This window comes from Apodemus sylvaticus, chromosome 6 (genome assembly GCF_947179515.1).
Source record: "Apodemus sylvaticus chromosome 6, mApoSyl1.1, whole genome shotgun sequence".
Lineage (NCBI taxonomy): Eukaryota > Metazoa > Chordata > Mammalia > Rodentia > Muridae > Apodemus > Apodemus sylvaticus.
Window position 1 is genome coordinate 120,368,309 of NC_067477.1, and position 27,917 is coordinate 120,396,225.

The 27,917-nt window shown below is 39.0% G+C and overlaps 1 protein-coding gene across 14 annotated transcripts in view; it reads left to right on the forward strand.

The window, feature by feature from the left end:
- Positions 1–27,917, forward strand: part of Birc6 (baculoviral IAP repeat containing 6) — a 178,184-nt gene that overhangs the window by 126,281 nt on the left and 23,986 nt on the right. For 10 of the 14 annotated variants that reach the window (XR_007978414.1, XM_052186357.1, XM_052186360.1 and 7 more), the window contains 9 exons: positions 130–297; positions 1,196–1,369; positions 1,528–1,605; positions 3,719–3,915; positions 6,442–6,742; positions 8,190–8,407; positions 15,236–15,400; positions 16,835–17,003; positions 24,657–24,870. Coding sequence is in view for 13 of the 14 variants with exons in the window: in XM_052186357.1 (XP_052042317.1) it covers positions 130–297; positions 1,196–1,369; positions 1,528–1,605; positions 3,719–3,915; positions 6,442–6,742; positions 8,190–8,407; positions 15,236–15,400; positions 16,835–17,003; positions 24,657–24,870 (1,684 nt within the window). In the remaining variant the exon portion in view is untranslated. The remainder of the gene's footprint in view (positions 1–129; positions 298–1,195; positions 1,370–1,527; positions 1,606–3,718; positions 3,916–6,441; positions 6,743–8,189; positions 8,408–15,235; positions 15,401–16,834; positions 17,004–24,656; positions 24,871–27,917) is intronic. The other 4 variants (XM_052186364.1, XM_052186367.1, XM_052186369.1 and 1 more) reach the window with 1 other exon arrangement.

The window sequence follows — 27,917 nt, forward strand, 5'->3', positions numbered from 1 at the left end:
AGATTAATGATTTGGTGTTAGGAATGCCTAGTTTATTAAAAACTTTTTAGGCATTTTAATTTCAAATCTTAGCTAGAAAAAGTAAAACAGAACAAAACAAAAAAACCTTAACCAATTATTATCTTTTAGGGCTGAAATCACAGTCTAAACGTGCTGTGTCATCTACACCACCTCGCCCACCATCCAGGAGGGGAAGAGCGATTCCTGATAAAATAGGAAGTACATCGTCAAGCACAGACACCACCAACAAAACAATTACTGTCCCCGTGTTTCATCTGTTTCACAGACTATTGGCAGGTAATAGCCATGCTGAGGAAACATCAGAGCCATTCTGAAACGGAGCAGTGCATAAATCACGGGTTTGATCTCTTGCTTTGCGTGAGATAAATGAGATCCTCTGGAGGATTTTTCCAAAAACATAGTTCCTTTTTGGAAGAAACAATATGCAGAAGCAATAATCTTTTAAATGTCTGTTTCAGTGACGCAAAGTTATGAGTTCTTTTTTTTTTTTTCCTTTCACTTTTTTATCTTCTTTACCCTTGTTTTGAACACGAGTGGTAAAATGGAGAAGTAGCATAGGTAAATTTCAAGATAGAGCAATGGTAATTAACATATTCTTTCCAGATAAAATTCTTTGACCAATGCTTTTCACTTGTTAATGTGATATTCATTATTGCTGTGCCACACTCTTATTACCAAGTAATGCTTGAATGATATCCTTTCTTAACTTCACATCCAAAGTTTATAGTAGAGGTCAAGAAACTAGGACTGGTGGGTTATTTACTATAGTAATCTCTTTATAAATGAAGTTTTATTATAATATATTTGTCCAGGTTTAATGTGTTATTCTTGGGTAGAGATAGTAAGTGCAGTCATGTGGGCCCATATCTTAAAATATTTGTTACCTACACCTCTATGAAAATATTTGCAAATGTTAGACTTTAGAATATCTGCTCTTTCATTTGTTTAACCTTGATATTCTGTAGATATTTTTCTGGGTATTAATCTATATGTATGTTGGAAATAGTTTGACTTTTGTAGACTTTCCCATGTATAATTTTAAACTGTTTTGAAATAGGTATATTTACCAGACTCCTGCCCCTAATTTAGTAAAAATAATGGTTAGTTAACAAAGTCAAACCAAGTAAAAATGTCTTCCTCTTAGAATTTATTTTAACTTATGCACTTTTTCTAGGTCAGCCGTTACCAGCAGAAATGACACTTGCCCAGCTTCTAACTCTCCTCTATGACAGGAAACTCCCTCAAGGCTACCGCTCAATAGACCTTACTGTTAAATTGGGATCAAAAGTCATTACAGATCCAAGTTTGTCAAAAACAGATTCTTTCAAAAGACTGCACCCTGAAAAAGGTATGTAGAGGACACTCCTTTCAATTCTGCAGTTCATTGGTGACAAGATGTCCAAGTCAGTAAAGTACTTGATGTGTAAGCAATAAACATCAGGTTTGATCTCTGATGTTCACATAACAAAGCTGAGTGTGTGTGATGGCTCCTGTTTTTCATCCCAGTGCCAGGAGGCAGGACCAGCTACAGCAGTCACCTGCCAGCCCGTCTACTCCAATTGTTGAGCTCCAGTCCTCATGAAAGTAAGGTCATGGGCATTTAAGAATGACAAACAAGGTTGACCTCTCCTAATACTCAGAAGGCACTCCTCCTCCCCAGCGCACATGCACGCATGCACGCACACACGCACGCACGCATGCAGGAGGCGCGCACACACACATGCATACATAACAAAACAGCTTATTAGTCTGTTAGGTCAAAGGCATTGGTTTTGCTATCATTGAGCTAATGACGCGTTAAAATTAACCAGTTATTTTCATTTATCAACAAAATGATACCTTTTTTGTCAGTGATTTAAGTAATTTGTAAATTTTGAAAGTCAGCCTTTTCAATTTGAAAAGTGTTAATTCATCTTAGATCATCACTTCAGATGGGTATATATGGTTTCCTTCCTAAGCTTTTTTTTTTTTGAGAATTACATAGTTACCATTTTATAATGAAGCTATAATCTTAATTTGTAATTTGCTGGTCCATTCTATTGAACTGCTTTCAAAGCTCATACAGATTTTCTACTTCTATAATAGATGCTCATATTTTATATCCTGTTTTACTTGTACAGTTCATTAAATAATTTCATGTACATGCTTTAAATATGTTACTTCTTATAGATGAGTAGGGCAAAGTATATGTTCTTATATGGATTCTAATTTTTCACTGTGTAAATCCTGAATAAATAATTTCCTTTCATGATGTGAACATTTGATTACATTTAAACTTGTTTTTTTCTCATGATTAAAGTTCAGTTCTTTTGTTACTGGCAATTAGTATTCTTACTAATCATAATATATTTTCTTTCATCAAAGTTTCAACAGGATTTTTTTTTTTTTTTTTTTTTTTGGTTTTTCGAGACAGGGTTTCTCTGTGTAGCCCTGGCTGTCCTGGAACTCAATCTGTAGATTTGAGTTCAGGCCGGCCTCGAACTCAAAAATGCACCTGCCTCTGCCTCCCAAGTGCTGGGATTAAAGAGATGTGCCACCACTGCCTGACTATTTGTAACTTTCTTAACACTGATGCATACATTTTCTTTAACTATTTTTTTATTTTATGTGTATGAACGGTTTACCTGACTATATGTGTGTGTACCGTGTGTGTGCCTAGTTCCGAAGGAGGTGAGAGAATGGAGTCCAGTGTTCTGCAGTGACAAGTGGCTCTAGGTAGTCCTGAGGGTGCTGCGAATGAGACTCAGATCCTCCACAAGAACCCCTGAACCATCTCTGCAGCCATTTCCTTTTCTTTCTTCCTTAGTTTTACAAGGTCTAGTTATGTTTGAACATACTATCCGTTTTGTTTACTACATAAGTAACTCAAAGGTAAATCAAAATTGCATAATTTTCAAACACTTTTTTAAGTTTTTTTCTTTTTTGGTTTTTTTGAGTCAGGGTTTCTCTGTATAGCCCTAGCTGTCCTGGAACTCACTCTGTAGACTAGGCTGGCCTCGAACTCAGAAATCTGCCTGCCTCTGCCTCCCAGAGTGCTGGGATTACAGGTGTGCGCCACCACTGCTTGGTTAATTTTCAGTTTTTATTTAGAGAAGCTATTGTCACTTTTCCTAATTATATTGGGTATAATTTATGTACCTTTATGCAAGGAATCATTTGGGTGGTCTTTTTAGAAAACAATACATCTTAGAACTATGTGCTATACAAGTGTGTTCCTCAAATTACAATGTGGGTTTATTGTCATTTAAAGGATCTTGGATGGAACTTGAAATTTTATATTTCACATATGCTTCACAGGTGATTCCCATCCAGGCTATTGTTCTGTGGTCAGAAGTCATTTAAAGTCATTCAAGTTTAATGACTTTACAGTAGGTTCTTCAGTTCTTTAATACAACAGATCCTAAATACTGATGATACTTGTGTTTATATGTTGTTATTTTACTTCAAAAATTACTTACAGTGCCTATGTGTGTGTGGGACAGCTGCACGTGGTGGTCGGAGGACAGTTTTTGAGGGCCCAGTCTCCTGTCCCTGTGAGTCCCCGGGTTAACCTCAGGTCGGCTTGCACAGCAAGTGCTCCTGCGGCTGCTGAGCTCCTGCCGCTCTTGCTTTCTTTTTGTACAGGATGTGTTTTTATAAATGAAAACATTGTATACATACATAGGTGGTTTCTTACTGAGTTTTGTGTATTATATAGATCATGGAGACTTAATTGGTAGCTGTCCAGAGGATGAGGCTCTTACCCCGAGTGATGAGTGCATGGATGGAGCATTGGATGAATCTTTGCTGGAAACCTGTCCCATTCAGTCGCCATTACAAGTTTTTGCAGGAATGGGTGGACTGGCTCTTATTGCGGAGAGACTGCCCATGCTCTATCCAGAAGTGATTCAGCAGGTGAGCTAAGCCTCCTGCCATGGTGTGCCATGATACAGTGACGTTTCTGTTCTTTATGTTATTTGCAATGACCTTTTAGGAATATTCTTGGCCTTATAATCTTTGGTCACTGGATAAGTCTCAGATTTACTTATATAGAATATATAAGGATCAGCTGGGAATACGGAGCCACACTTCATTATGAGTTTTCCCTTGATGTTAGTGTTGTGATCATTGCACTAACATTCTTTTCTGTATATGGCTTGGATGTGGTTTTCATTGTGGTTATTACTGTAAATGAAAGTAAAATAATAGTGGATCACTTGAATTTATGCCTTATTTAACCTCTGCTCTTTTTGATACCATTTCCAGTGTAGATAGTTTTAAATCATCGATTTAGCACACATCAGTGTTTATCTTGTTCCTGTCATTTGGTGTTTATGTACTTTTCATGTTTTTTTATGTTAGTAGACAGTTTTGCCAGTTGTCTCTGGAATGTTATTTAGGGACAAATGGAAAACTCTGGTATGTATCCTGGCATATCCCTGTGATTGTAGCACTTGAGAGCCGTGACAGAAGGCAACCTTGAGCTCATTTTTGGTTTATGTGTAGTTTTTGTCTGCACTTATGTTTGTGTGAGGGTATTGGATCCAAGGAGTTACAGACAGTTGTGAGTTGCCATGTGGGTGCTGGGAATTGAACCTGGGTGCTTTAGAAGAGCAGTCAGTGCTCTTAACCACTGAGCCATCTCTCCAGGCACTTGAGGTCATTTTGGGACCAGAAATAGCAGGACCTTTTCTCCAAATAAAGAAAAGGAAAAAAGACATAAAAATCACTTTATTTTCCTTTTCCATAGTTTAAAATACAGTCTACAACTGTGTTTCTCAGCCTATGGGTTCTATAGCTTTTGGAAGTTACATATCAGATATTTACATTACAGTTCATAAAAGAAAAATTTTAGTTATGAAGTAGCAACAAAGTAATTTATGGTGGGGTCACTACAACAGGAGGAATTAAAGTAGCACAGCATTAGGAAGGCTGAGAACCACTGGTCTAGGGTCTGCATCTAAAATGCATGTTGCATTGTATTGTCTTGTCTCTGCAATTGTGCAATCATTCTAACCCTACCACCACACCCCTTTTATGGCTATGATGTTTTAAAGGGCAAGAATAGATGTTTCAATATGGAAACTCACTTATATATGCATACATGAGTATATACGGATTTCTTAGATTACACCCAGAACATAGATTTTTCCTAGCAATATTGTGTTTCCACCATAAAAAAATGAAATTTTGGCTCCACAAAGTTCAAGGGCAGAACCAAGAAATGTTCCAGAAAGTCTACAATGACATGTTATACTAGAAAATGGGAGAAATTCTTAGGGTGATGCAAACAATGTTAAAAGAAGGAGAATCTTGTTACCAAATCTAATTGTACTAGGTCATCAAAATAAATAGACTTTAGTAACTTACAGAATAAAAGTAGAAAGCAAACTGATACTCTATGAGTAATTGGGAAGAAAGGAATAGTTTCGTAAGATTTCAGCACCAGGTGATAAAAAGAAAGAATGACAGAGTCAGAATATTACCCTTGCTAACCGCTGTAGCTAGTTTCCTTCCTTCCTTCCTTCCTTCCTTCCTTCCTTCCTTCCTTCCTTCCTTCCTTCCTTCCCCACTTTTCCCTCCCTCCCCCTTCTCCTCCTCCTCCTTTTTTTTTGATATCATAATGCATTGCCTCATTTCTCTTCCTTTTTTATCCTTCACACTCTCTCATATACCCCTTCTTGCTTTTTCTCAGTTACTGTTATTATGTGTGTGTTCCTAAATACATAAATATAACTTGCTCAGACTATTTCAGAGCTGACCATAAATGTTGGATAACTAATTGATAGGCCCTTTCCTAGGGAAGACTACTTCTCCTGCTCTCACTATTCCTTAGTGGCCTATAGTTTTTTTGTGTGAGGCTGAGACCTCACATGCCTTCCCTTATACATTTTGGTGTGTCTGTTGGTATTATCCTTATTCAGCTCTAGTTTGGGCAGTCATGTTGGTGAGACTGTGTGGATGTAGCTTCTTATATTTTAAGAATCTCACAGCAAACTCCCTGACCTGACTCCAGCTCCTAGGGACATGCCATATTCTTGTGGCCTCTAATGAGGCCACTTAAACATATAGTCACACATATAAATATATTTTTGAAAAGGATATCATTGCACATGCCTTTAGCACCACCTCTCTGGAAGTAGAGGTAAGTGGATCTCTTGAGTCCCAGGCCTGCCAGAGCTATATATAAAAATAAATATATTCATTAACAAAATGAGTCAATTAATTTGGTGAAGTACAAGTTGTTTGCATGTTTTGAAGTTAGTCTGTAGTTATTTCACTGGTTATGAATAGGAAAATGCTGTTCTAACATAGATGCACCTGGTAGATACTGCTGCACTACTGATACCATACTCATCTTGGTATTTGTTACTTTATTTTTAAAACATAAAGAGTTCATCTGAACCATGAAAATAAGTAAACACTTCTCTTTTTCTTTAGGTGAGTGCTCCAGTGGTAGCTTCCACCACTCAAGAAAAGCCAAAGGATAGTGATCAGTTTGAATGGGTGACCATAGAACAGTCAGGTGAACTGGTTTATGAAGCTCCAGAAACTATTGCAGCTGAGCCTCCACCTGTTAAGTCAGCGGTGCAAGCCACTTCTCCCATCCCCGCCCATTCTTTGGCTGCTTTTGGATTATTTCTTCGTCTTCCGGGTTATGCTGAAGTGCTCCTGAAAGAGAGAAAGCATGCCCAGTGCCTTCTTCGATTGGTATTAGGAGTTACAGATGATGGAGAAGGCAGTAAGTGTTTCTAGTTACTACTTAAATTTATCAACACATACACAAATAGGTTAGATACATTTGTCTAGATTATTTTCTTTTCTTACCTGTTTATTTTATAGTAAAATTATTTACGTGGTTTGTTATTTTTATTGAGCTTTTCAGTATTAAATATAGTAATCCTAAGAAATTTCATGTTGGAATTATGTGATCAGGAAGTAGGACTAGAACTTACTGACCCTTGACAGCTTAGAGGAGGATTGGAACTGAGTATTAATGGAGCCTCAGAGGTGTGAGGCTGTTTCTTTACAGATGTGTAAAAGCTGTATAGCAGTTTTGGGTGGTGATCTGAAGGATAGGCAAAATTTAATTTGGAGAGAGTATCTCAGAACAGAAGAGTTGTCAGCATTGTTTGAAGGTTCAGTTCATGGAAGGGGAGGAGCTAGCTCATTAAAATCTGTATGAAAGGCACTTCTAAGGAATTCCAGAGCTCAAGAGGTCAGTAGCAGAAGAATCAGGATTTCAAACCTGCCCTTGGCAATGCACTGAGTTCAGTGACAGCCTACACGAGAGGCTGTGTGAAGAAGCAATGAAAGTGCTTCTTTTAAGAAAAGAAAAGTTGTTAGTTGGGCGGCGGTGGCACACGCCTTTAATCCCAGCACTTGGGAGGCAGGGGCAGGCAAATTTCTGAGTTCTAGGCCAGCCTGTTCTACAGAGTGAGTTTCAGGACAGCCAGGGCTACACAGAGAAACCCTGTCTCGAAAAAAACCAAAAAAAAAAAAAAAAAAAAAAAAAAAAAAAAAAAAAAAAAAAAAAAGAAAGAAAGAAAGAAAATAAAAGTTGTTGTCTGAGAAGCTGAGAAGTATAGACTTTATTTTGAATACCAAATATTGATTAAACTTTATTGTGAGCAATGGTACCATAAAAAACATATATACAGTGTTCATTCAGTGCGTCCTCGCTTGTGTTTATCACGTTCTGATTAAAGCAGCACAGAACTATTGTACAAAAGGAAATAGTTTCACTTTTTATTGCTCATAGGAAAACCACTTTAAAGGACACCAGTTATTTTCTGATTGATGTTCTTCTTCCTTGGTGCACTTTTTATCCTAGTATTGAGGCAGAGGCAAGCAGCTCTTTATGAATTGGAGGCCATCCTGTGCTACGTGGAGAACCCTATCTTTTAAAATAAAATAAAAAAATTTGATTTCATTTCATATTTAGTTCATATTATTTTTGTTGTCATTGATGACTATTACATATCTGTACAATTTCAGTTTGTGTGTGCTGTCTTCCAGAGACTTGATAGTAAAGATACTTGATACTTAATAAAGATAGCAGTCTCACAATCAGCCTGCTTATTAAGTCTAATGATAAAACCTTACTTTGTTGTTATTACTTATGACCCTATGTGTAAGTGCTTATTATTTTCAAGTGTCTTGATTCTTATCCCTCTTTTCTTTCAAAGGTCACATTCTACAATCTCCATCGGCCAGTGTGCTGCCAACCCTTCCCTTCCATGTTCTTCGCAGCTTGTTTAGTGCCACTCCACTGACAACTGATGATGGTGTGCTTCTGCGGCGCATGGCATTGGAGATCGGAGCCTTGCACCTAATTCTTGTCTGTCTCTCAGCTCTGAGCCATCATGCACCGCGGGTTCCAAACTCTAGCCTTAACCAAACTGAGGTAGGTTTCATCCAAATCCTTCTAAGTCACTGGTTTTCAACCTTCCATCATGTTGTCACACCCCAAAACATAAAGTAATTTTCATTGCTACTTCCTAAATGTTATTTTGCTACTGTTACAAATTGTGATGTAAATACTTATTTACATTACAATTTAGAAGACCTACCTTTGGTCTTAGGAGACCCTTTGAAAGGCTTGTTAAACCCTTAAAGGGTCATGAGCTAGAGGTTGAGAACCACTGCTTTAAGTTAAGAAAAACTAAACTTAATTGATGAGAGTATAAAGTGAGAATATAAATTCTAAATTTCAGAATTTAGATTTTATAATTACTATGGGATGTCTGAAAGAGAAATTATCACTTGTTTCTCTGCTGCCCTCCTAAGAATAGTTGGATTTACCCACCAGTTTAAGAAACAGACAGTGGGGCTACAGAAATGACTTAGTGGTAAAGAGCACTTATCTTGCAAAAGACCCAGGTTCCATTCTGAGCTTCCTCATAGTGGCTCATAGTTATCCATAACTATTTTCTGGGGATCCAATAACCTCCTCAGACTTCAGGAGCCATTGAGCATATCCATGATACCCATACGTGGAGGAAAAATATTCACATATGAAACAAATAACAAATAGATTTTAAAAAACAGCAAAGAAATGGATAGTTTAGACCACATGAAGCTCACGATGAAGGAAAACCAGTGTGCATACTTTGATCCTTATTGGAAAGTGGATTAAAACACCCATGACTCACAGCCATTCAGTAGAATGAGAATAGGGTCCCCAGTGGAACAGCTAGAGAGGGGACCCAAGGAGCTGAAGAGGTTTGCAGCCCCGCAGGAGGAATAGTAATGTGTACCAACCAGTACCCCCAGAGCTCCCAGGGACTAAACTGCCAACCAAAGAATACACATGGAGGGACCCACGGCTCAAACTACATATGTAGCAGAAGATGACTATTTCAGACATCAATGAGAGGAGAGGCCGTTGGTCCTGTGAAGGCTTGATTCCCCAGAATAGGGGAATGCAAGTCAGGAAATTGGGGGGGGGGGCGTGGTGAGCAGGTTGAGGGGAGATGGGATAGGGGGTTTTCAGTGGGGTAGTATGGAAAGGGGTTAACATTAGAAATGTAAATAAAGCAAATATCTAATAAAATTTTTTTTAAAAGAAAAAGACCTGGATAGTTAGACCCTTCCCGCTTGTTCTTGGGAATGCTGACACCCTCTTCTCACTTTAGAGAATCATATTATTGACTGGTAAGTCATATAATATAGTAAGACACCCCCCAAAATCTCACATGCACACACATGCTCGAAAAGGGGGAGTAGTCCTTATTTCAAGTTCATTTGGATGTATTTATATAAAAATTTTAATGTGTTTTTTAATACAATATATGAAATTTGTAATCAAATACTGTTTCCAGTGTTGGAGTAAAGTCTTTGTGAGCTTTAAGACCAAAGTTTGCGTCTTCAGAACCCAAGTTAAAAAGCTGGATGAGTTGGCATTCTCCTTTAATTCCACTGCTCAGAAATCCAGACATTGTAGCTAAATTAAACCCCAGACTTAGTGAGAGACCTTGTCTCTAAAATAACATGGAGAGCAATTAAGAATGTCTCATGTTCATTTGGATGTCCTTGTGCAGAAGTGTTTGTATTATGGAGTACAGTGCAATGTTCCAATCCATAAACTGCATTGTTATAATCAGATCACAGCATGTTTATCACCTTAAACAGTTATTCAAAACTCTCGTTTTAAAAAGGTATACATTTGCTAACTTAGTTTTCCTGTCCTACTGTAAAATCACACTTATCTGTGTTCCCTCCCAGTTAAGATTTTTTTTTTTTTAAATCAAAAACATTAGGAGGCTAGCCTGGGGCTATGCATGTTATTCAGAGGTTTGGAGGGTGAGGCAGAAGGCCATTGTGTGTGTGCTCAAATCCAGCCTTGGCTACACTGAGAGCCTGTCTCAAAACCAAAGCAAAACAAGAAACAACCCATAGTCAATTTTTAAAAATCAAAAACAAACAAAAACCCAACAAAGGCCTCATGAGATAGCTAGGAGAAGAGGAGCTCTCCATCCTGGTGTGAGTTTGATCCCCAGGACCCACAGAGCAGAAGGAGAGAAAACACTCCCTAAAAGTTATCATCTGATCTCTGTGAACATGCAGTGGCATGTGTGCATCCATGTTTATTACCCAAATCAAGGGAATAAAAGATTGAGTGGGTAAATTAAAAATTAAGAAAAGATAATAAGAAATCCCAAAGACATGTTTAGAGTGAAAACTCAAGTTACACAATGAAAAACTATTATTGGTTAGTATGTAAAGAACCAAAATCTAGAACATTTGAAGAGCTTCAAGAAAGCAACATCAGACATCCACAGGGAGCCACCATGTATGTGCTAGGGTTTGAACCTAAATGATTAAAAGGTTTGAGTGGGCACCTTTTAGAAAGTTATGTTAGTGTCTGATCATTATGAAACAGTCACATTTGTTATTAGTAAAGTAAAACTTGGGGTCAGGGTTAGCCTTGTAGTGGAATTCAGCCTTGTAGTGGAATTGTAGTTGGTATCTTTTCTGTAATCTAACCCTCCTTTCCTTCTTTCCTTCTTTCCTTCTTTCCTTCTTTCCTTCTTTCCTTCTTTCCTTCTTTCCTTCTTTCCTTCCTTCCTCCCTCCCTCCCTCCCTCCCTCCCTCCCTCCCTCCCTCCCTCCCTCCCTCCCCCCCCTTCCCCCTCCCCCCTGACGGGGTTTCTCTGTGTAGTCCTGGCTGTCCTATAGAACTTTGTGGACCAGGCTGGCCTGAGTAGGCCTGACACTGCTGGATGTAAAGGCATGTGCTACCATGCCCAACTTATGATCTCATTTTTTTTTTTTCTGGTTTTTTTCGAGACAGGGTTTCTCTGTGTAGCCCTGGCTGTCCTGGAACTCACTCTGTAGACCAGGCTGGCCTCGAACATAGAGATCAGCCTGCCTCTGCCTCCCAAGTGCTGGGATTAAAGGCGTGCGCCACCACCACCCGGCTGATCTCATTCTTGATTTGTATGGCTAGATGGTCTTTACATTGTAGTTTGTCTAATTTATTTGTTCTGTGCTTTTGTCTGTATGCCTATTACAGGTCACATTAAGATTTATTTATTTATTTTGGTTTGTGAGATGGGTTCTGGCTCTTTTGTCCATCCTAGTCCACACCTCCTGGGTACTACTCAGGTTGGAGTCTCTCAAGTGCTAAGACTACAGGCATGTGCTATATAGTTTATGCTTGGACATCTGGTGTGTGTGTGTGTGTGTGTGTGTGTGTGTGTGTGTGTGTGAGTGTTTTTTCCTACATGAATGTTTGTGTGTGCCATTTGTATACCTGGTGCCCATTAAGTTTAGAAGATGACAGTGGGTCTCCTGGAACTGTTATTACAGAGGGAGCCACCATGTGCTAGGTTTTGAACCTGAGTCTTAAATATCCAGCTTTTGTAACTGCCTGCAGAGTGCTGGGATTACAGGCATGCACCACCACCGCCCGGCAGCAATGAAGTTTTGGTTTTTTGGTTTTTTTCCTATATTGTTTACAGTCTGAATGCTTTCCCCTTTCCCGGTTCCCCCCTACCCATCGGTCTCATAAGCCCTCTTCCTTATCAGATTTTTTTTTAAATGTAGAAATCAGTTTATTGTAATGAACTCACAAAATATTACACAGCTAGATTAATTCAAATACTTTCCCAGTTCAAGCTCTGTATATCTCTGTGAACTTCTATTATCTTAGAATCCCCATTCTGAAGCCCTGAAGCTTTGCTTAGTGTTTTAAATTTATACCCTCAATTATATATTTATGTAGTTATCCACCACAAAAAAAAAAAAGAAAAAAAGAAAAAAAAATCCATGACAGGATTAAAACTAGAAAAGCATTATTTCTATCTTCTTCCTGACTTCTGTGTCTGTTTCCTATTTTCCATTCTTCCTTATCACCAATATCACCTTTTCTTTGTCTCTTCCTAAGTGTTACACTGTAGTCATACATCTATTTGCTTACATAAATAAATGCATATATTACAAATTAGAAGTTATGGAGAGAAGAAAGCACATGGGATTTCTTTTCTTTTTTTTTTAGATTGGGTACTCTTATTACTACCTGTTTCAGTCACATTTTGAACAACAACAAAAAAATTGAGCTATGTGACTTCTAGATATAGTAATGTGACTTCTATTGCCTCTTTTGATTAAGAATGCCATTTTAGTTTTTTTTTTTTAAAGGTTATTTATTTATTATATGTGAGTACACTGTAACTGTCTTCAGACACCAGAAGAAAGCATCAGATGTCTTTTCTCTTTTCGGATAGTTGCGAGCCACCATGTGGGTGCTAGGATTTGAACTCATGACCTTTTGGAAGAACAATCAGTGCTCTTACCCACTGAGCCATCTCTCCAGCCCCGCCATTTTAGTTTTTTAAAATTTACTTATTCACTTCATTACCCAATATCAGCCCTTCTCCTCTCAGTATCTCCTCATGTAAGTTCTCCTCCTATTCTACCTTCCTTTTTTCTTTTCAAAAAGAGAAGTCACCTCTCCGGGTATCACCCCTCACTAACACTCTCCTCCCTGCAGCACATCAGGTCGCTGAGGCCAGACAAGGACCCACAGGCAGTTGGCTCAGGGACAGCTCCTGGTCTAGTTGTTGGGGGACCCCCATGCTCATCTGTTACTTATGTGCAGGGGACCTAGGTTCAACCTGTGCTCAGTCTTTGGAGGGTGATTCAATTTCTAGGAAGCCCTCCCCCCCTGCCCCCAAGGGTCCAGGTTAGTTGACTCTGTCAGTCTTCCTTTGGAGTCCTTATTCACTTTGGGTCTCAATCCTTCTCCCAACTTTTCTGTAGGACTCCCAAGCTCCATCTAATATTTAGATATGAGTCTCTGTATCTCTTTCCATTGGCTGTTGGGACAGATGCTAGGTTCCTGTCTGCAAGCATAACAGAGTTTCATTAATAGTGTCAGGGATTGGTTCTTGCGCATGGGATGGGTCTCAATTTGGGGCAGTGATTGGTTAGCCATTCCCTCAGATTCTCTTTGTCTCTGCACATCTTGTAGGCGGGGCACATTTTGGCTCAAAGGCTTTCTGGGTAGGTTGCTGTCCTTATCCTTCTGTTGGGGTCCTGCCTAGCTATAGGATTCATATGCTCCACTGCTGGGAGTCTCAGCTGGAGTCACCCCTATAAACCCTCTGGACCTCTTCCCATCTCAGGTCTCAGGCATATCCTAGAGATTGCCCGCCCACTGCCAATCTCTCTTTTCTCTACTCTGTTCTCCCTACATATGATCTCCCCCGACCCACTCAGTCCCCTCGACCTCTGATATCTATTTTGTTTCCTCTTCTGAGAACGATTCAGCCATCCTCCCTTGGGCCATCCTTGTTATTTGGCTTTTTGGGGTCTGTTGATTATAGCATGGTTATCCTGTACTTTATGGTTAATATCCACTTAAAAGTGAGGACATGGGGCTGGAGAGATGGCTCAGCGGTTAAGAACACTGACTGTACTTCCAAGAGGTCCTGAGTTCAAATCCCAGCAACCACATGGTGGCTCACAACCATCTGTAATGGGATCCAATGCCCCCTTCTGGTCTGAATGAAGATAGCCACAGTGTACTCATATAAATATAGTAAATCTTAGAAAAACAAACAAACAAAAAAGAGTAACCTAAAAGTGAGGACATACCACGCATGTCCTTTGGGGTCATGGTTACCTCACTCAGGAGGCTATTTTCTAGTTCCATCCATTTGCCTGTGAAATTCATGATGCCTTTGTTTTAAATGGCTGAGTAGTACACTATTGTGTAAATAAACCACATTTTCTGTATCCATTCTTCAGTGGAGAGCCACTGAGGTTATTTCCAATTTCGAGCTATTACTTATTCTAAAGCTGCTTTGAACATAGCTGAGCAAGTGCCCTTGTGGGATGATGGAGCATCTTTTGGGTACATGCCCAGGAGTGGTATACTGGGTCTGCCAAATTGATTTTCAAAGTGGTCATATAAATTCGCACTCCCACAGCAGTGGAGGACTGTTTCTCTTGCTTCACCAGCATGTGCTGTCCTTTGAGTTCTTGATCTTAACCATTCTGATATATTCCTTGTAAAAATAGTTGTGTTTCTCTTTTGATTGAGAATGCCATTTTAGTGTTTTGATGAACTCTCCTGAGGTAGTTTTTTACTGGAGCCCTAAAATGGTCTGACTTAACCCTTTCCCTTTCCGTGTTTCTGTTTTCTGTTTGGTTTTGAGTCATTGATTCTTTGAGCCTTAAGAAGATTTCCCTTTTCCTAATTCAGTCTCCCTCCCTCCCTTCCCCCCCTCCTCCCCTCCCTCTCCCATCCCCATGTGTGTGTGTGTGTGTGTCTGTCTGTCTGTCTCTCTCTCTCTCTCTCTCTCTCTCTCTCTCTCTCTCTCATCTATCTCTGTGTATGTGTGTCTCTCTGGTGTTCTTTGATTTAGCATTTAATATTTTTAATTTTTCTTTATGCAACATGCATTAATATACCTTATTGCAGCTGGGTAGTGTTCCCTTGATTAGTTCAGTGTAGTCATTTCTTGGTAGGCATCTGGAATCTCTTTCCTTGGATTGTGGTGCATAGTACTGCTGTGTCCATGTGTATACAAATGTTTATTTTAGCATCAGTTTTCATCAGTTTGTTGGGTGTATGCATAGGGGTGTCACAGTCATTAGTTTTCAACTTTTTGATGAATGGCCAAATTGATTTCTATATTGTTAATCTTTTGGATAGTCCCAATGATAAATTAAAAAAAAAAAAAACAAATAAAATTAAACACCAGTAATTTTCCTTTCCTTAAAAGCCACAGGTGTCAAATTCTCATAACCCTACATCAACGGAAGAACAGCAGCTGTATTGGGCTAAAGGGACTGGCTTTGGCACAGGTTCCACAGCGTCAGGATGGGACGTGGAACAAGCCTTAACTAAACAGAGGCTAGAAGAGGAGCATGTGACCTGTCTTTTGCAGGTATGTTTGTCAGTTTGTTATTATTAGTATTGATGACTTACTCGGTTCATTAAGTTTTTTTTTTTTTTCTTCTTGTTGAGATGTTTGACATTTTCTAGGCTGGCCTTGAACTCTGATCTTCCTTTCTCTATCTTCAAGTTGCAGTCATGACAGATGTGCTCCAGCATTCTTATGCTTACTTTTTTTTTCTTCTCCAAATATAGTATAAAAGCCATGGCTTAAATGGTCTTTCGTGCTTGTAATTCTAAATATGTTCCCTCTCAGTTAGCTTCTCACCTCAGAGGAAAGTGAGGGGATACAATTATTCTTTGATTTCAAGATGTTACCTATATCTGCTAGTTACCTCTTTGATCTAACATAAAGCCTCTGTCCTCCTATGTTTACAATCCAGTATTCATATTTCATACCGTACGGGGACATCACACCTGCTAAGCATACACTTGGCCGCTGAACTGTACCTGTAGCTTACTTTCAGTTCTCTTGTTCAAATTGTTCTATAGTGATTCCAGAGTCAAGCAAGTTGAAAATAGGAGGAGACATCTTTATATTATAGAAACAAATAGCAACTAACTGAAAATGCCGCCACTTTGAAGCGTCATTTCCACAGTTTAAAGATGGTATGTTCATTCTAGGATGGAATTCTAAGATTCCAGCACTCACAAACTGAATTCATTCAACGAAATTCAGCAGTAAGGACTTGGAATGTAACCTAGTAGAATGTTTGCCTAGCATTCATAGAACCCTTTGATTCAGTCCTAAGTACTGCATAAAATTGAAAATGCCAGCATATGCCTGTAATCTCAGACCTGAGGAGTTGAGATATAGAAGATAAGAAGCTCATGGTCACGGTAAACTATATAGCAAGTGGGGACCAGATGAGCTACTTGAGTTCCTCAAAAAAGAAAGAGATCCAAAGGAGATGGTGATCACGTTTGAGTTTCTGAGGTCTAGCCACACTCCTCACTAGCTCTAGTGCTTGTCTGTCCTTAGGTTGCTTCTCTTAGTTCCGTAAAGAGAACTACTGTCCTGTGTATGTGACACTCAGCAAACAGTACCTTCTCTCTGAAAAGTTAAGTGCAGATGTCCTTTTCAGCCAGGTTTCATGTCTCAGGCCTATAATCCCAGCACACAAAGCTGAGGGGCATGAAGATAACTCAAAATTCCAAGGCCACCCTCTCGACTGGAAAACCCAACCTTGAGGCTTGCCAGTGCCTTATAGGAAAAAAGCTGTCTCCAAAATAAAAAGGACACAATTAGAATATAGTATATGAAAAAAATTTTCAGTTAAAAGAAAGTCTTCTATTAAAACATAAGTGTCAACATTGTTTAAGTAATAAATAGGTGTTCTTGAGTGTTCTGAGATCAAATGTCGAATTATGAAACACATCACCAAAGTATATAAAGTTGAACTCAAATTTATTGTCTGTAATTTAGGTTCTTGCGAGTTACATAAATCCCATGAGTGGTGCTGTAAATGGGGAAGCGCAGGCGTGTCCCGAGAGCCGAGCACAGAACAGCAGTGCTCTGCCCTCTGTGCTTCTGGAGCTGCTCAGTCAGTCCTGCCTCATCCCAGCCATGTCCTCCTACCTACGCAATGACTCCGGTAAGTCAGGCCTCAGGATACCCTGGAGTAAATGCACTGCAAGTCTGTGTGTTTCATTTTCAGGAAAGTATAAAATTATACACAATTGTAACTTGGAAATAAGTTAATAAAAAGTCCGTGATACTTCCTAATAAGAGTATAAAGTTTTTGAAATTCACAGCCTTGTCAATGTGCAACTGATCAAGGATTGTTTTGTAACATACATGAATATAATGGCTTTTATATTAGTCACACCGTCCTTGTCTCATTCCTGTCTCCCTCACATTGCACTCAGTTCTTCCCAAGTAGTCGCTCTTCTACCTCCATGTACACAAATGGACATGCATGCCAAGATACACCTGTGGAAGTCAAATCAGAATTGAGTTCTTTCCACCATATAGGCCCCAGGCCCCACTCCAGCTCAGGTCTTTAGTGCTGTATCCATTAAGCCATCTCGTTTTTGTGGTCTTTTGAGTTTATTTCAGGTTAGTTTTGGTTTGTACTTCCTTGATGGCTAATCATTATGAAAATTGTGTTATGTTGGCCATTTGAGCATCCTGTTTAAAAGTACAGTTCAGTTCGTTTATCATTTTTGACTTTCGGTGTTTAATTTATCCATTCTTTATATACTTTTAGTATTAACCTTGTATTAGAAGAACAGCTGAGATCTTCTTGTTAGAGGTAGCCACTGTTAAATTTGGTATTGTAATCTCTCTCTCTGTTTTCACCTGTGGTATAATAATGAATATGCTATTGTTAGTTTTCTGTGTGTGTGCATACATAATTATAAATACATGCATATATTTTAGAGTTTTTTTGTATATGCTGTTGTTAGCTACAGTTAGTATTAGTTTTAGATTCTAACTTTTATTTAGGAAATTTAAAGTTAGTAAATGCTTTTAGAAACATGGAGATTTATGCAGATTCAGTTTTGTTCATTTAAATTCTGAACAATTCACCTTCTTTATCAAGAATGTTTAATGAATTGTTTTCCTACTAGATCCCTCCAATAATTTGGACCTTTTATAGACCTGAAAGGAAAATGTATTTCTGTTATATGAAAGTAGAAACATGTTTGTTTCTGGACATTCCAACAGCAAATATAAGACACCATATTTAGCTAATCCTGCTGAGATGAAATTATAGCCCATTTCCTTAACGATCAGCAATCCTGAAGTTATTTATTTATGCTCAGAATATGGTTTGTTTTGATACTGACTTTTACATATACTTATAGGCCCTTTTCTATTTTCTTTCAAGAAACTTCTGTTCCAATCATTTTTTTCCCTTGGATTACATAGATTATGTTGCCATTGGGTTTAAGTATTATAAATCTCAAATGGTTTACAAAAGTCTCACTTTCTGTAACCTACCTCTTGATTATTTGGGGCTTTTTTTGCTGTGTTTTGTTGTTGTTGTGGTTATGTTTTGTTTTGTTTTGTTTTTTTACTGTGCATAGACCTCTTAATGATGTAGAGAGTATAGTCATTCTATAGGCTTCTTATATATGAAGGGAATGGAAAGATGGCTCTGCAGTTAAAAGCAATTTTGTTGCTCTTGCAAAGAAAGCACTCAGGTTCGGTTCCTAGCACCCATGTAGTTCTAGGATATCCAACACCCTCTTTGGTCCTCTGAGGGCACCAGGGATGTATGTGGTATCCATATGTACATACATACATACATACAAAACATTCATACACAGAAAATCTAATTTAAAAAAAATATAAGGAATTACTACATTATCTAGAAATTTCACTATTGGGTGTGTGTATATCCAACGGAAATAAAAGGATAAAATTAAAAATGTTTGTGTGTGTGTGTGTGTGTGTGTGTGTGTGTGTGTGTACGCGCACACTATTTACAATAGCCAAGATACAGGTTTATCATCTAAGTTTTTTGGTAGATGAGTGGATTTTTTTAAAGCGACATATGTATAATTGATTATCATTGAACCAGAAGATATGAAATCCTTATATTTGCATATGGGGAAAACTGGAGGACACCTTCAACTTAAATAATAATCAAGGAACATGGAAACAAATACGGCATGTTCTCATTATTTGTGGATGTTAAAGTTGTTGAACACGGTACTAGAGACGTGGCTCTGCGATGCGGGGTAAAGCACTATTTGCTCTTGACTTTGGTTCCCAGCACCCTTACAGCTACTCAGAACTGTTTAGTACGCCAGGCCCAGGGAACCCGACACCCCTTTCTGGTCTCTGATGATGTCTGACACTCCTATTTGGTCTGTGAGAGTTGTAGTATTTCATAACACTAAGCCAGCCTAGTTTGCAGCAGTTGAATTAGGAATTTTAAACTAAACATAAAAAATATGAAGGATCTCAACATGTATGGGTGATACATTTTTGGAGACAACAAATGCTAATTACTCAGCCACTGAGATGACTCAGCATGTAAAGACGCATGCTACCATGCTGGAAGATAGGTGGAAGAAGAAACTGACTTTCACATGATGCCCTCTGACCTCCAAGCATGTGCTCCCTCTCTCCCCTAACACACAAATTGGTTTGAAAGAGAAAGACGTGCTAATTATCTTTTTTTTCATGATGCAGCAAAATATATTTATACAGTAAAAGTAATAATCAGGAAATAAAATATTTAGGAGAAAAACTAGCATTTTATGACAATCTCCCTTATTATATTTTGCTTGTCTTACTTTTCTTTTTTTTAAAAATTAATTACTTAATTTATTCTTTTACACTCCATATTTTATTGCCCTAACCCACCCTCGTCCACCCTCTGACTGACTGTTCATGTCCCGTACCTCCCCCCCTTTTGTTTTGATTTGGTTTGGGTTTTTTTTTTTTTTCTTTTTTCCAGACAGTGGTGGTGGTGGGGTGCTAGAGGGGCTGGCTGTCCTAGAACTAGCTCTGTAGTCCAGATAGGCCTTGAACTCACTGAGCTTTACCTGAATCATCTGTTTTTATCACCATGTGTTGTATGTACTTGTTGAATTACAATACTGAGCATAATAAATAGTAGCATATTCTAATAAAATGGAATAATAAAACAATCCATTGAAGAGAATGGTTATTTTTGCTAGAAATGTCCTAGGTAGATAGAAGAATCTTGTATGAAGAGTGTGTTCATGTTAACCTACCCATTATACATATCAAAACCATCAGGTGACATTTAATAAGCTTGTAGTTACCCCATTTGCCACCAGGTGGAGGCACAGTGTCACCTTCAGGAATGCTTAAGAGCTTTACTTAGGTTTATTCACATTTTGAAAAACAATACTTTGTTGTTGTGTCCTCTCCTCCAAAAAATAATATAGTAAGTTGTACGACACATTAAATTACTTGGTATTCACTTAGTGGGGCATGCTAATAGCCCTTAATATATTAGAAAGCCTTTACCTTTTAGTGCTGGTTTCATCTTTAAGAGCTTCTGCTTGTTGACCCCATGATCTCCTGTATTTCTTTACGGGATTTTTGTGTTTCCTCTTTAAGGGCTTTTACCTGTTGACCGTTGTTCTCCTGTATTTCTTTAAGGGAGTTATTTAAGTCTTTCTTGAAGCCCTCTATCAGCATCATGAGATACAGTTTTAAATCCAACTCTTGCTTTTCCCAGTGTGTTGGGGTATCCAGGACTTGCTGTGGTGGGGTAACTGGGTTCTGATGTTGCCATGTGGCCTTGGTTTCTGTTGGTAGGGTTCTTGTGCTTGCCTTTCGCCATCTGGTTATCTGTGGTGCTAGTTGGTATTGTCTCTGGCAGGAGTTTGTGTCCTTACTCCTCTGAGCTCAAAAGTGAAAGCACAGCTGGGAGATCTCTCTCTCTCTCTCTCTCTCTCTCTCTCTCTCTCTCTCTCTCTCTCTCTCCTGGCGGACTATGCACCAAAGGCTGTGGAGTCTCCCTGCTCGCTGGTACCTTAGTGCTGGTTTCAAAATATTTTAGAGTCAAAAGAGAAATTGGGGTTGTTCTAAGGTATTTGTGTTTGTGGTCAGGAAACTGCAAAGGAAGTCTCCCCCAAGGAGACACAGAGTATGGACTAATATACCATGTGAAAATCTGTAGAGGAATTTATAGTATCCATTTGTAAGGCTGGTCTTTGGTAAAGATTTTTAAATATTTCTTAACTAGAATCTCACTCTGTAGGCCAGCCACTCTGAGACTCATATTCCTCCTGCCTTAGCCTCCTTCATTCTGGGACAGCAGAATGTTGTAACCACCCTTGCTAACCCTGTTACACATGCATATCAGAGACAATGAAGTATATAGTAGGAGATAGGGGATAAGGTGTGATAGGGCTAGATTTTCTGTAATAGAGTTTTGTCTTTGCGCAGTAATGTTAGATCCCTAGAACCATTGTGAGGCATTGGCAGGCAGGTCAGTGTTACCAACCATCTTCCCGGGAATGCGCCATCTGTCACTGCTATGGCAGGTTATCAGAAAGAACAGCTTAGCATTAGCTCAGTGGATGCCATAGACTACTTCTACTTCTGTGCCATTTTTTTCATGTCTGACTTCTGTCTTGGTATCCAGTCTAGGATAGTCTGTTGTGTATAGTCATCACAAATCTTCATTGTCTTGTGATGTCTTAGTATGCTTTTGTTTGTTACAGTTATTACATTTGCCGAGAGAACTGGATAGTTTCTTCAAGACTTTCTACTTTTGGGGATTTTTTTATTCTGACTAGAGTTATGAACTTGGATAGAAATTATAAGAAAAATAGAAGTTACACACCCAGGGGCTGGAGAAATGACTCAACGGTTAAGAGCACTGACTGCTCTTCCGAAGGTCCTGAGTTCAAATCCCAGCAACCACATGGTGGCTCACAACCATCCATAATGTGATTTGATGCCCTCTTCTGATGTGTCTAAAGACAGCTACAGTGTACTCATATAATAAATGAATAAATTTTTTTAAAAAATAAAAAAGTTACACACCCAAAGGAAAACAAATTCCTCTCCCCAACAGCCCAGTAATTGCCAGTAGCTCTTCAGCAGGGTGCAGTCTCATCAGCTCCTCCTACATACGTGCGGTAACTGTAACTGTTGTGAAGTCCTCACTATCTCAATAAAGCAATGACCTCATTATCTCAAGAAAACAGCTCAGATATCTCCTTCCCATCTCTCTGGCTTACATTCTTTATTCTGTCTCTTTCATGATGCTCTCGACACCTCAGGAGAGTCAGTCAGTAAATGTCCTACTTAGAACAGTCCCTATTCTTAGCACTTTGGCTAACTACGAATCTTTACATTGACTACCCACTACAAAAAGAAACTTCTCTGACCAAGATTGAGAGTGGTGCTAATCTATGGGTATAAACAAAATTCTTTTTAAGATAGTTAGATAACATATTTAGTTAGCAAAATAACAGTAGCAGGTCACCTTTAACCCCCAGGGGCATTCCTAGATTTTGACTAACTTTACAGCTCCCACCACAAGTTCTCCTGTGGAGCAGTCCTCCAGTCCAATTAAAAGCTAGTTGGTTATTCCCATAACCATTATTCCAGTATTTTACCCAAAGGCATGTCTTCTCTGGAAGGTCAGAGTCTACTGCTTTTCTTCCCCAATAAACATCATCGTGCCTTTTGGCACTCTGAAAGCTAGCCACCTGGGAGGAAATTTTCAGCCCAGTTACGTATTGATTTCTCTATGTCATACAACTAAATTTTGTTGTGTCTTCAGCACTAGCTATGGTGGTCAACCAAGAAAATAGCCTTTGTTGTTTTGGGGGCTCTGGGGGCTCTCTAACCAGTAACTTGTAAAGATGTATTATAAGCCTGGCACTGGGTTTTCATTTAATAATTTATGTGTTCATGGGTGTTCACCCATGTAGGGTACTATGTTCAAACTTCTCTCTTTTAAACTCGTTGTTGTATTTTTTAAATTAGCTTACAAAGTCGTGTTGTTTCCATAAGGTTTTCTCATACATCATTAGTTTTTATAAACTCACTATACATTCCTTTCTCTTCTCAATCTACCACTCCCATTCCTGTAGAAGCCTTTCATCCCCAGTATTCACATCCACTGTTAATTCTGCTTTTCAAATAAAGACTCAGTTTTCAAAGACAGGGGACATTGCACACATGTTTGGAATAGAGGACACATTTTCAGATAAGCGGAGTGGCAATCAACCTTTTTTACTTGTCCTCACTGTAGGGTGTAAAATGATGGCTCTTTCCCCTGCTGTAAACAACAGTGTCTCCTGCACTCCCTAGCTGACCTTGAGCTCCCCTGTGGCTTGAGGATGACTTGAAAGGTTCAGTCCTCCTGTCTTCATCTGCAGGGCTGGTATATGCCTCACACCTCACTGCCCATGAATTTTATAATTTTATTTATGTTCCCCTTTCCCTCCCTCTCCCTGTATATATTTATACCATAGTATGTGTATGGAGGTCAGAGGGTAGCTTTATGAAGTAGATTCTTTCCTTCACATTTGTACTAGTTTTGCATATCAAACTCAGGCTTGTATTACCTGTACCCACTGAGTCATCTCAAGTAGCCCTGATCTGGAAATTATCCATCAGAATTGAGCATCACCCCATCAGAACTGACATAATCCAGTCCCTTTTCCCCTACAGTAATTGCCCTAGAAAGACTAGGAATCTAGATGATGATGCCTCATCCTCCCATGTCCATGCCCTGTGTAGACACAGAACAGTTCCCCATCGACTTTCTATTCTCTTGGTTCTATATTGTGTTTTAATTTTCTGAATAAAAGTTAGAATACTTACCAGTGTCTCAAAATATGAATGATTTGTCTTCATGTAGATCATGAGGTTAGGAACTTTTTGTTGTTATTGGTGGTGGTGGTTTTTTTGAGACAGGGTTTCTCTGTGTAGCCCTGGCTGTCCTGGAACTCACTCTGTAGACCAGGCTGGCCTCAAACTTAGAAATCCGCCTGCCTCTGCCTCCCAAGTGCTGGGATTACAGGCGTGCCCCACCACCGCCCGGCAGAACTATTTGTTTTTATCACTGCTGTTCTCAGGTTAACTAGCTTCACTTTTCTCAAAATGCTTGAAGAATGGCTATTCAGTAATTGGTGTTAGAAAAAAGTTACCTCATATGATGCAAATGGAATGGGCCACTAAATGTAACAACTAATAGAAATCTATTTTTTTTTTTAGAACTTTCTGTTTTAAGAAAATTATTTGACTTGTAGATAGTAATTAAAAATATATTTTTCCGGGCGGTGGTGGCTCACACCTGTAATCCCAGCACTCTGGGAGGCAGAGGCAGGCGGATCTCTGAGTTCGAGGCCAGCCTCGTCTACAGAGTGAGTTCCAGGACAGCCAGGGCTACACAGAGAAACCCTGTCTTGAAAAAAACTAAAAAAAAAAAATGTGTGTGTGTGTGTGTGTGTGTGTGTGTGTGTGTAATGCTAACTAGAATGTTCATTTGTTGAAAAAACTTTTAATAAGTTGTAGTCTTGTGATTGTTATATATACATACTATGAGATTACTTCATTGTTTCAACTTAAATTGTCCTCTGCTATAGTGCCATAGTGGGCTACTTTCTTGTTTTGTATATAAAATAACAAGCTAGTAATTAGAACCATACCTGCTCCCCTACTCTGCGTCTTCCTGGTTCCCCTAAATGGTACGTCATAACAGGGCTCAGCGCCCACCATCAGGTCGGCCGTACTGTCGCTGCTGTTTGTGTGGCGTGTGTTCTTACTTATGCTTTCTCCTTTTCTCATGGAGTTCTGGACATGGCGAGACACGTGCCACTCTATCGGGCTCTGCTAGAGTTGCTCCGCGCCATTGCTTCTTGTACATCTATGGTGCCGCTGCTGTTGCCTCTTTCAACAGAGAATGGTGAAGAAGAGGAAGAAGAACAGGCGGAATGCCAGACTTCTGTTGGTACATTATTAGCCAAAATGAAGACCTGCGTCGATACCTACACCAACCGTCTAAGGTACAGCACCGTGTTTGTTCCTCTTGACCTTACCATTAAACAGTTTAAAAATAGTTCTGTTGATAGTTTTTAGCTTTTCTTCTTCATTGACACATACTATTTAATCAAACACACTAGTACACACAGGCAGTATATCAACATAAAGGAATTCTATCCTTTGCATCTTATACCTACGTACCTTTGTCACCATGCTTATTAGACATCCCCTTGGGTGATGTTATAGGTATAGGTAGCGAGTATTACTAAATGCAGCATAGTATATCCATTATCCAAAGAATGTTAATTTCCCTCAGCACTGATATGTCAGAGACACCTTTAAGTGCCAATAAATACACTCTTTTTTTTTTTTTTTTTTTAGATTTATTTATTATATGTAAGTACACTGTAGCTGTCTTTAGACACACCAGAAAAGGGCATCAGATCTCATTACGGATGGTTGTCAGCCACCATGTGGTTGCTGGGATTTCAACTCAGGACCTTCGGAAGAGTAGTCAGTACTCTTACCTGCTGAGCCATCTCTCCAGCCCCCAAGAAATACATTCTAGTGGCACTATTCTTATTTCTAATTCCATATTAAAGATGCTGGATTTTATTTTGCAATACAGTTTTGAAGGTTATATAAACCTGTACAGGTAAAATTTTAGTGTCCAATATGTATGTATATATTACTTTTGTCATTTAGATACATGGTTTACATAATTTATGCCAAAACTTTTCTTACAGGTCAGAAAATCAATCATGATTTGTTGTTACAGTTAAGCTAATTTCTTATGTAGCAGAATTATTTTTAATTCATTTTTGGTCAGAGTTTAAACTTGGAGATAATAAGTTCTGTTTTGAAAACTGTATAATCTAGAAAACCTTTCTTTCCTTTTTATGGAGTCAATTCTCCTTACAGATTGCCTGGTTGTGGTTATAAAATAATATTTATTCAGGTACTATATTTCCTTTGTACTCAGTTGTTTGCAAGAGTCTACAATTTAGATGTTAACCAGTTTAAATAATGCCACTGAGTTGTCAAATGAATAGTTTAAGAACTTTTTAAATATCCCTGTGTTGGCTCAATGTGCTGTCTGCTAGCGCAGATTCAAAGAGCTATAGATCCAATCAGGAGTGATGAAGTGTGTATTGCTACTTGTGAGGCCAAAGTACAAAGAGGACTTGAAGCAAACCAGTCACCTTGGGCAACAGAGAGACTTTTGTTTCTGTTATTGTTGTTGTTATTAAAGATGAAGATTCATGATGCTCTTGTCTTTTGGAAAGGAAGTTGTTATGGTCCATCTTTGCTGATAATTTTCTGTTATATAAAAGAAAATAATGTTGTGTTGGTTACATTTTGTTCTGCTCTGCACTGTTCTTTTCTCTGTTCTGTCTGTCCTGCTCGCTCCCCTCCCCTCCTCCTCCCTTCCCCCCTCCTCCTCCCCTCCCCTCCCTTCCCCTCCCCTTCCCTCCCCTCCCTTTCCCTCTGCTCTCCCCTCTGCTCTGCTCTGCTCTGCTCTCCCCTCTGCTCTGCTCTGCTCTCCCCTCTGCTCTGCTCTCCCCTCTGCTCTGCTCTCCCCTCTGCTCTGCTCTCCCCTCTGCTCTGCTCTCCCCTCTGCTCTGCTCTGCTCTCCCCTCTGCTCTGCTCTGCTCTCCCCTCTGCTCTGCTCTCTTTGCCCTCCCCTCTATTTCCAGTCCTTGGCTGGGGTCTAGGAAGACAGTGTAGTTCTCTTAAAATAGTGTGTTGCCACCATTGAACCAAAACATTAAATTGTCCAGTTGAAGTAGTGCCTTTAACTCAGCATCTCGTCCCCTGCACTGTACTTAGCGTCTCTTATTTCTGTACTCTGAACACATAGTTCTTGACTTATCTCTGTTAATACCAAACTTGTTCATACAAACAAGCTGCCTTGGGTTTCTATACCTTATTTTATATTTGTTGTGGTGGTACTATATGCTTTTATTTCCAACACTCTAGAAGGCAGAGGCAGGTTGACCTCTTTAAGATACTATTTAAAAAGTATCTTTCTTTAAACTGTGTTTAACCTTATTCTGTAATAACCCTAGTGGGTCCTGTAAAAGATCTATGATAAAGAATTCTAAGATATTTAGGAATAAGTTTTATGCAGTGAATGGTAATTAGGTATACCTTTGTTTAGTTTTGCTTTTCTTAATCCTCATACGAGTGTTATATAATTATTTGAATGAATTCTTGACTTTTTTGTAAAATGTATGATTTCATTAGGAAACATTAATTTCAGATACATAATAACTGCTTTTCTTTTCAGTTAATTATCTGGAAAAGTGACTCAGCTAGAAAATGCTGTCTCCGTCAGATCTAAGACTCATTTAATAACAAAGCACACATGTGATACCACAGTCACTGTTCACAGAGCTTGTTCCATTTGTTATCTCTACACAGACCAATGCTGTGACTGGTTTTAGGAACTCTCCTTTACTGGGCTGTTTGTGTTAAGTTGTGCAAACAATACCAGGTTGAGATCCCAGCAGTTTCTGTGGTGGGGAAGGGTATCTGGTTAGAAAGGGCAGTCAAGGCTAAGTGTGGTTCCATCCCTACATCCCATTCGAGATTGACCACAAAGTTCACTTTTAATTTCACACAGGGTAAAATCTGTTCTTCTTTAGTCTGCCAAGAAACTGCCTGCCTTTCTTTTGTCAAAATTTGTGTTTTGTTTTTTTCTTTGTACCAAGCATATACAAAAAAGACTTTGGTCATCTTAAAAGAAATTGTCACGTTCTGAGGATCTCTGCTCTGAAAGTAATTGTTGCACATAATGATCTTCATTGAAGCTGTATATTTTGCATGTGATACTTAGAATTTTTATTTTTCAATTGGGGAATGAGAAAAGCTGAGGAGCTTCCACTTGGCTGGTTGGAATAACCTAATTGAGAGCCTATTTGAATACCAATAGTTAGTCAGAGAATGAGGGCAATTCTGAGGTTTAAACCTTTTATAAAGACCTAGAAAGGCAAGTCATTGACATCTGTCTAATTTGTGCATTAGGACATTAAGATGATTGCTGTAAGAGATGTGATATCTGTCCTCA